The 10,080-nt window shown below is 45.1% G+C and overlaps 1 protein-coding gene across 1 annotated transcript; it reads right to left on the bottom strand.

Moving 5' to 3' along the window:
• Window positions 1-266: 266 nt before the first annotated feature.
• On the bottom strand, window positions 267-8,331 carry LOC148026729 (linoleate 9S-lipoxygenase-like). The gene is made up of 9 exons (XM_087691222.1): window positions 7,684-8,331; window positions 6,734-7,035; window positions 5,784-6,036; window positions 4,777-5,145; window positions 3,595-3,680; window positions 3,399-3,506; window positions 2,946-3,280; window positions 2,519-2,803; window positions 267-1,243 (listed from the first exon to the last, which is right to left on the bottom strand). The coding sequence occupies exons 1-9, from the start codon at window positions 7,910-7,912 to the stop codon at window positions 490-492; spliced, it is 2,721 nt and encodes a 906-aa protein (XP_087547348.1). The 5' UTR covers window positions 7,913-8,331; the 3' UTR covers window positions 267-489.
• Window positions 8,332-10,080: the final 1,749 nt, after the last annotated feature.

Here is a 10,080-nt window from a genome sequence, read left to right as displayed (position 1 = left end):
CATTATATTGTTTGCAATAATTTAAGTCTAATTAACAAACGGCATAAGATACTCAATTTATTTGGTTTGTATTTAGTGCTATTGCTGTTATATTATGCAACATTGTGTCTTAATCACACACACCGTTTGTGCATAGTGTATACCTTGAAACTCTTAAATAGACAATATATGTTGAAACTTACATATGAGTCTCAATATGTTCCATGCATGATACATGTTAATTGCAATACTCTTTGGGATAGACTAGTTTGCTTGTCATATGCACATTTTGAAAGATGCAGATTTTACTTAAGTACAATTTCTTGAACAACATCGCAACTTGACTTGCAGAATGATCCTGGCTATTGCTAGGTCACATATGTGTACACTGTAGTAGATTTTGTAGAAACGCGAGTGTGTGTGTGCTAGCCACCCCGCTCCCGGAAAGGTGCTATCCCTCGGGGGTTGCAAGATGGGAGGGGGGGGGGGAGTGTTGACGTGGATGGCTCGCTAGATGGAGGTGCTGTTCGGGATGCCGCGGTTGGTGAGGCCTTCGGAGGAGGAAGGGATGAGGAAGGTGTAAGGCACCTGGACGGCCCCGCAGCGGTTTGCGAGAGACGGGTCGGCGTTGCGGGCCCGGATGTGCTGATCCACGGTGGCGAGGCGCTGCCCGAAGCGGGCGAATGCCTCCCGGACTGCGTCGTCGGCGGTCCAGGCCTCGTCTGCCCGCTGCCCGAGATACTCCTCGTCGGAGGCGTGCTGCGACAGAATCTCCAGGGTGGTCATCACGATGGCCGCCTGGGCCTTGGACGACACCATCCGCAGATGGAAGGCCACGGGGTCCCGCGCCATCTCCTCGTGGGCGGCCGTGCCCGCGCCCGGGATCAGCGCCCTGCCCATCGTCGGCTTGTTGGGCATGTACCCCGCGTACGTGTACTGCCCGAAGTTCACCGCCGCGTGGTGGGCCGACGCCACCCAGATCAGCGTCGCCAGCGCCCCAACCAGCTCCTGACGCGTGTGCATTGGCCCCCACCAGCTCTCGTCCTTCTTGTCGCCGTGCCCCACGTTCCTCAGCTCCCACCACCACCGCGCCAGCTCCTCGTCCCCCTTCACCGCCTCATCCGACGGGTAGCAGTGCTCCACGTAGTCCCGCACCCACCCCTCAACCGCCGCCCATATCTCCAGGCCGTCCACTGCGTATGGGTAGTCCTCCACCGTCAGCCTCAGCCCGTGCTCTGCCGCATCATCCTTCTCCGCCATCCCTCTGCAATTTTTTAATTAAAAAATATTATATTTTAATATTAATAAAACACATGTATTCTTTTTTCTTAATAAAAAAACATTAGTATAGCATTATTAGATCATTTATATTTTTCTATTAAAAATAGAACATTAATATTAACAAAAACATAAATAATATCGTATACCTCTTGATTAATAAAATCAAATATTATTCTAATCTGTTTATGACCATGAATGAAGGGATCAAACCAGTTTTAACAAAATATATCTGCAATCATGCATCCAATTCTTCCATAAAGTAATGCGTGTAGTCAGCACCTACGTCCTCCGATGCGATAAAATTTTAATTATTTTTAGTCTTCGCACAAGAAAATTAAAAAAATAGAAGCTGAGGTCTACACAGGCGGTCGTGTGCTCCAAACCTTCAAATATCTTTAGTCTTCGCACAAGAAAATTAAAAATATAAAAGTTGAAGTCTACACAGGCGATCGTGTGCGCTCCAAACCTTCCAATATTTTCTGGCAAATTTGTCACTTGTGTCGATAGGCCTTATCCAAAATATCATATCATCTAAATCTTTCTACTCACGTCATAGGAGGAAGCAATTATGTCTATAGTACACCATGGTTCCTTATCAATCAGGCCAAAAATCAAAATGCAGTAAAGAAGCAATTAAAACAATGAACGTATAATTCAACGATCGTATTGTATAACACAAGTTAACAGTCATACTGTAATAATTATTAACAAATACGTTTTCCTCAACTTGAGTCTGCACATGGTCCACCCACCGCATACAAAAAGTCTAGAATTTGTAAAATCTTCTCACGCTCACTTCAACGAAATCCAACGATCAGGTGCCTTAATTCTCACTTCAACGATCAGTATAATCGGGCGAGCCTTAATCCTTTTGTATTTTGAAAATCGCGAGCTTTACAATAAGAGTGAGGCTTATCTAGAAGCGAGAAAATGCCGAGCTTTTAAAAATAAGAGTGTGGCTAATCTACGAGTGATGGCAACAATAGTGTTGTTTAGTAGTACTTCTTTAAGTTCCCTATGGAGGCATCGAATTGGCTATGAGAATCGTCCTAAAACTACGTATTATTATAACCCTCAGCTTAATAACTTTCTATGTTTGGGTTCAAACAACAAAAAATGCCAGTATCAACGCTCAGGCACATACTTTTCAAGCGTCGAACGTTTGCATCTTGGATAACAACAAGGACCTTTCTAACCTAGCACATACTGTACAAAGTACTAAATTGTATTATAGCGTCTCGGTGAAGTAGAATAATACCTTTTGATTAGATCATTCGGCAGACCTTGATCAACAAACCTCCAACTTTTATATGCAATTGATGACATCTCCATGGAATACTTCGTCGGGGTGAAGGATCTTTCAATAATGCCCCCAAGGAAAGTGTTTCCACTATCACAATTGACCAAAGCTTTTCTAGCCAAGGAATTGATATTCATGGTGTTCTTGAAGTGAGGTTTGAGAAGCACATAGAGAGGGTGGAGGGCACTGAGATGCCTATTTGTGGCAATAATAAAGGGTTCCAAGGATGCATGTGTTCTTAACCTAGACAGAAAGACCAGGAGAATGTTAGGGGCATATTGTTTGTAGCTAATGAAGCATGATCGACGCATTCAATCAATAACTACTCACAAAACTTGGCAACAAATTGTCGTAGAGTGTTTTATGGGCTTAAGGTAATTATTACCAGTGGCTGACCAATTGATGGACTCCCGTGTCATTGATGATGGCGTGGGTCTTGGCCAGCTCCCACTCGATGCGGTTTTCCATAGACGGGGTGAACACTCGGTGGATGAAGCCAGCTGTACTGGTGCTGTTAGAACCGTCCTTACCAGAAGAGGAAGAAGCAGAACTGCTAGGTAAGCTTAGCTCCACGGCTATGGGCTTCAGAGTCCCGTCGCTGCTCAGGAAGAAGAGGGAGCGTGAGGCGTAACCCTTTCCTGCCCGTGCGTTAATCCTTTCCAAATAGGGTAAATACACGTCGTGATAGTCCACTATATACAGCCTCTTGTCTTTGAGAGCCTGCAGCAATATTCTACGTGAATGCACGACTCCAGAAATTACGGCCGTTAAAGTACCTAGCCAATCGTGACGTTATTTAGTGTGATCACATCCACGAAATGTGAGTCGTTCGCAGTACCTGATCCACGGTCAAGCCTTCTAATGCGTTCTCGATGTGGTGGCGGGTGATGGATGACTCTGCAGGCCCGTAGATCTTCTCATCCAGCTTGCTCTTGGGCGGGAATTCCTGAATCACAAAACTTTAGTTACGTTCGACCATCAGACTTGCGTAAATCTGATCGACGAGCCCGTGAATTTTCTACGACGTTCTTTACCTGCAATCTCTCAATCACCATCGGGTTCAGCCCTGCAAGCGTCTCTCGGGCGAATTCTTCATCGGGAGACCAAGTGAAGTCGTTTCCTGTAAGACAACACGAAAAGCAGCAGATTATGTGATAATTTTCACCCACCCATCGCATAGAATTGAATTGAATTGAATGAACTACAAGGCGAGGCTACAACCACACCAGAGATACCGGCTCCACTTAACTGGTGGCACCTTTTTTAGCCCTCACACCTTTTCTTAAAGGTTGTCCTTAGTTGTGCAACTTCCAAGATTGGAAGAAATCCTAGCAACACGCATTTAGCAAATGTAACCAGTGGTCTGTTGCACTGCTCTTATGCTCCAGTGGATACGTAGGTACTATGCATAATGCAATGCCAATGGAAGAAAGGCAAGGTTAGAAATGTAGCGGATTCTAGGGAGGGGAAAACTATGGTATTAGCCCCTTTTTTTTTTACTAAAATGCCCCCCCCCCCCTCCCCCCCCAAAAAAACCTCGTTTTCAGCGAGACAAATTTGAATTTCAACTCTTTTTTGGAATATCTAGCACGGAAAAATAGACTATTTAAGCACATATAACCAATAGTAGAACTTAGGATGCACTACTCCAGATCTTACCTTCCAATGACAAAAATGTAACCATTCTTATAAACTTATTAATAGCTCTGTGTTTATATGTTCCCTCGTATGCTACAAGAACGCTCAAGTTTGGAAATTGTTGAGAAAACACTCCTTAATTCTTGAGTGTATCAACTTGCTTAAAAATGGCTATAGCCTTAGGAAACTCATGGAAGCATGGTTTTCATCCTATGTTAGGAACCTAAAGAGAATGAGATTGTAGCTTTTAATACTATGTTCGGAAGCTCAAAGAAAATGGGATTTTTGATCACTCAAAATCAATGACATGCTTCCATTTTCTTTATGAAGATTCCATTAACTTTAGTATGCTTGTGTGTGTTTTATTTTTTTGGGGTTCGCCACCGTAATCCCATCTGCACTAGTTATAGCATTAGCGCCAAGGTGGATTCATGCAGTAGGATTAAACAGTAAAAGCGATAGAGAAAGGGGTAATATATACAACAAGGATGATGCATTTATTTCTTGATTAGCACCCTTGAGAGAGGGTAATATACAAAATAAGGAAAGGGTGATGTATCTAATTCTTTTATTAGTACCTTTGATAATGTCGGGCCGGGGGTACTTGAGGATGTTGGACTCAGCGGAGGTGTCGTCGTTGGCGTCGGTGAGGAAGCGGATGAGCTCGAAAGGGTCGACGAAGCGGGCCTTGGTCTCCTCGCGGGTGCGCTTCTGGCAGGCGCTGAGGTCGAGGCCCTTGTCGTAGTAGAGGTCCGTCACGTCCGCCATGTTGTCGAAGCTGTCGTCGTCGTCCTTGTCGAACAGCCCCTCGATGGTCGGCACCACGAAGTGCGCGAACGACTTCAGCAGCAGCGCCTGGAAGTCCGACTCCTTCGTCAGCCCGAACTGCTCGTCTCGCGGAATGTACACCTCGTCGAGCGTCCCTGTCGGCTGCTCCGACGCCGGATCTGCATCCCCCCACCCCCACCCCCACCCACCCAGCATTAGCATTCACCACCTAACCAATCAGCACCCGACATACCTCCCACTGGGAAATTAGTACGTGATTGAACTAACATTGGGCTATGATGTCTTTATAGACTTTTATCCAGGTGAAGTATAAACTGTCTTAGCCGCCTTTCCCAGGTGGGTCTGGAAAGGGACGTGAAAAGGGCACAAACGTTTCACATACACACAACAATATTTGTAAGCACCTCTCCACAGCATTAGAGGGGCTCCCCAGTCCCCACAGGCCGAGGCCCAATGACTAAAACACATTGCATAACATCAGTCCCACGCCAGGGGAATCAGAGATGCTACGGAGCCGTGTTTTGGACATGTAGCCTGTAGACTTAATATTAATGCAGCCTGGTTTCCTCCAAATTTCTGTGTTTACGGGCTACATGCCGTCAAAAGTCAAACATACAACAAACGTCTTGCCTGGATTGACCTCGGTAAAGCCCCTCTTAAATTTTCTAGCAGCAAATTGGTTCACAGTTATAAACCACCTCTCACAGCAGATCAAGGAAGTAAGTTTACAAGAAGTTAGTAGTGAAATCTTCTTCAACCCTAAAACAACATAAAGAATCGGTTCTTCCTTGCTCACCCTTCTTTGTGGCCTTCCTCCCGGTCCTGCACCTCCTCGGATATGGGTACTCTTTGGATCCCCCCAACACAGGCCTAGCTAGATCTTCATCCGCATCCGGATTCCCCAAATCATTGTACACATCATAATCGTAAATGCGCTCCTCTTCTTGCCTCTCCCCTTCAGGATTGGCTGATGTCAGTCCTTGAAGGTGTTGTAGCTCTATTGAACGTAAGGTTTGTAGCCCTGCAGGTGTCTGACTCGGAAGATACACCTGGATGATCATAATCGACATCAGATCACTCTATCACAATCGAATTATAGACCTGAAGTACTATCACAGGCACTAATTATCTTGGCACCATAATCAATCAAACACAATTGGAACATATTGTAATAGGCAATTGTGATCAGCACTGATAGGTATTCCTCATATTCAAGCAAAACTCCGTTGAGATTCGTGCATGCAGTGAAATGTTATGCAGCTCTAGTTGGTGAAGATGAGTTGGGACAATGGTTCATGATGCTTGAAACAATTAGGAGAGCTCAAGGGGGACTATGACCATAAGACTGCTGACAGTTGAAATGATATAGGAGGAATTATTGATGGTATAAGCAAATGAGAAAGAAAGAGAGAAGAAGAAGAAACTTTAGACAAATTTCCACTGTAATTCTCACATTGTGAATCACAACATAACGAACTAGCAAGCTGCGGTTGGGGGCAGCGCCCCAGCATCCACCACCCTATCCCCGACCGCACCTAGATAGATGTGCGGTGCCTCTGAAGCAGGGGTTATGTATGATGTAGAACACTATAGGGGAAAACTTGGGAAAATGTCCAAAACTACTTGTGACAGACACTGAGAGAGAGAGAGAGAGTGTGTGTGTGGGTGTGTGCGTCGTGTGTGTGTCACGTGTGTGTGTGTGTGCGTGTCTCTCTCTCCTGAGCTGTCAGCAAATGGATATAATACCTTGTTGGGGAAGAAGATGCGGGGGCCTTTGTAGTACTTCTTGTTGTAGACCCAGGAGTTGCACAGAAAATGGAGCTGATTGGGGGAGCCAGACGGGAGGGTGAGGGTGACAGTCTTGAGGTAGAATTCCTGAGAGTGAGAGCTCTCCACCAGAAGCGCCCCGGGCGTCCCAAAGTTGTTGTCCACACTAAACTCCACAGGGTAGGTTATCCCGCCGTTCGATGCCGCCAGCAGCTCCTTTTGCCCTGTCTCAAGCCAGTCCTCCAGATGCGTGGTAGCGCTCCTACTGCCTTCCTTGGAGCCTGAAATATAGTCAAACACCTAGGTTAATCTTATTATTAATCTCATCAACACTACACATAATTAGATCATTCGTCCAATCAGGGCGTAAGACATCATTAAATTGAACCTATCATTAGTCCAGTCAATCTAGCGCTGATCACGTGGACATTGCTGCATCATACATAAGCCTTCCTTCGAGTCCGAGAATCGCATAATTTTAGATTAAACTCATCGTTGCTATAAGAAATCTAGTCCTGACTGTTAAAACAACAGGCCCAGCATGTCGGTATCATTAACATTTGTAGTACCATAATAATCCTTCCTTCCTTGGAGTCTGGATCACGCTCACCAATAGTCCGACCAATCTCGCATTGATTCATAGAAAAACAGGCATATCCTTAGAATCAGGGCCTAGCCTGGTTAATCATCACCCTTCTATACTCTCTAATGCCTAATCTAAAATGTTATATTTAAGTTATTGATCATCATCAACCTAATCTATCATAATCTACCTGAGACTGTTAATGATCATCAAGATAAGGTAGTGGTAAACAGGGTAACGCATGCTGGACATGATACCATTATAGATTATCCATCGTAACACAGAAGCTGCATGAAAGGGGGGTGCCGATTCTTTGTTGTTATGTTATGATTAATATTATTATTACCGGTGCCTTTCTGTGTGCTGCTCACGACGGCCATCTTCACATTCTTGCCGGCTATCTCGCTCAGGTTGTCCTGGACTGCAGCAACCACGTTTGTGAGGTCAAGGAAGTTCTTCTTCTGGATGACAACCGTGCCCTTGATCTTCACGTTTTGTTGATCACTGACAGAACCGAGAAGCTGCGACCAGAAGTTGGACAGGAAGCCAGGTTCGTTTGCCAGAGGGGCGGCCATGGCGGGCAAGACAAAAAATTGAGGTCGATGATGGTATATGATACACGGCGGAGATCAAAAGTGTATTACAGTACAGATGGGGGAAGTGTGTAAGTGTGGCTGATAGAATACAGTGCGGATACTATGTATGTTACGTAGTAAGTTCTTCCTAGTGGATATGGCTAATTCAGGAGGCGGGCCGAACAGGTTTTGTGCACATGAGAGAACGTGCCTACAATTAAAACAACTATCTAATATTTATATCACGTAAGGTGCTGTTTCTCGTGCGCGTATGCATACGCTCCGGCGGCTTGTTGCAACTTGTAGCTTGGAGCGAGCTCTAGGCTCTAGCCTCTCGAGTCTCGAGTCTGACTCTGTGGATTGCCTGAGGCACGTGTTGCTTATGTCGCATGCTCTCGAGAGTGTCTCTCTCTCCCGTAATGAAGATGAGGCTCGTGACTCGCGAGGGGATAACTGCTTTTAGTCCTCGGATCCAGGCTGTCAGTCTTATTATAAGCCTGTTCAACGCGTAGGTGCAAGACTTCTTCCTGTAATGTGGCATGCCATCATCGGCCGACGTCAGGGCGTTCGAGCGGCCTTTTTTCCATTTTCCAGAGAGTCGAGCCAGTCACAACTCACGGTGACTTTTTATTGCGACAGGTGCACGACTCGAGTGGGGACTCGGGAGGCCAGCTAGAACCAGTAAAAGTAAAACGTTAAAAACAACAAGTAGAGGAGTCAGGAGGTCCGAGGAGGAGGAGAAGGAAACTGCCGTGTAACTTTTCAACGGCGGACCCCACCACCCCTTTGGAATTTCTCATCCCGATTCCCACGCGCTCTGATTTGGTCCTTGCCACTTGGTTCGTTCGTTCGTTGAACCTTCTTCACCTCCGTTATTTTCCTTACCTGCCTTACTTGCTTCGTTAACCACACGGAAGATTGAAAATTGAAATATGACGGGCTTGTTGCGTTACAGGTCATCACTCGACGAAGATTGTCTTCTTTCTGCCGTCCGGGCCGGCCAATTCGTGACGCATGGTACCCATTCCGTGAAATGTAATGTTCTCCTACGTTGTTGTTGTTTTTTTTTTTCGCAGACGAGAAGTTGTATTAGTAAAGGTAAGAGTAAAAGAGGAGAGTATTACACAATGTGGACTTTAGGAGTCCACCCACCGAAGTTGTTATCAGCCGTTCGCTCTTCAACGTTTTCAACATTTATAAATGCAATCCTTCTACCCCACGACCCTTCCAAGTTTGTCATTTATCTACATTACTTTAAATTTGAAAGAAATACCAAACCTCTTTCCTAACCACACAGGGTAAAGCCTTGATCCCAAAATCAAGACAAAGAACATTATCTTTTTGAAAACAATCAGTAAATGTTCGTTACCAATACGTTTTTGCATTATATGTGGTTGAAGTTAACAAAAAATACCAAACAAACAAACAAGCTACATGGATTGAATAGCTTGAGACGATAGGACAAACGGAATGGAATGGAATACACCTGGCTCAATGCAGAAAGCTTTCCTCAATGGTACTTTCATCCTGTTTTGTCAAGGAAACTGAACATTCAACCTAATGAAACTAAGTTCCCTTGCCACATGGAACCGATACAATGCTGCTCTCTCAGCCCTCGGCTACCAAATATGGCCCAAAGGCTACGCATCATCCAATTCCCAAAATGTTGCAACACAGATCTCGCAGATGTCTCCTCCATATGAACAAAGCCTCAAACTCTTTCATTGAGTTATACTCCTTACCATCGATTCATTGCCTTTTTCAATCATAGTGAATCGTGGAGCTCTCCCCCCTTCTTTATCCAACATCTCCAACAATGATGCCCTTCGAACAAGCTGTTCTGCAATCCTCTCAAATCTGATATTCCAAAACCTTCCCCCCCAAGCTCTGTAGAATCTCAGCAACCATGGAGGAGCACAAAAAGAAGAAAGAAGCAACTTTCCTTAAAAGATTGATTCATTCATGCACCACTACTTGGCTCAAAAAATCGATTAGTGGTGCATAAACAATGACAAGAAAATCAATGCCAGTCCCTAATTTCCCAAAGTAGAATAGCTCCCCTAAGATGGAGCAGCCCCTTCCCAATGGTGTTCCCCAAATGCGAGCTGGGTAAGTAGCAACAAACCAAAAAATGTACCCAAAAGATAAATACCATGTAGGCCTTGACC

The sequence above is a fragment of the Lygodium microphyllum genome, chromosome 13, assembly GCF_053477565.2.
Source record: "Lygodium microphyllum isolate KBCC chromosome 13, Lygodium_microphyllum_v1.1.10, whole genome shotgun sequence".
In the NCBI taxonomy this organism is placed as follows: domain Eukaryota; kingdom Viridiplantae; phylum Streptophyta; class Polypodiopsida; order Schizaeales; family Lygodiaceae; genus Lygodium; species Lygodium microphyllum.
The sequence above is the reverse complement of the archived record's forward strand: the minus strand, read 5'-3'. Positions and strand labels throughout refer to the sequence as shown.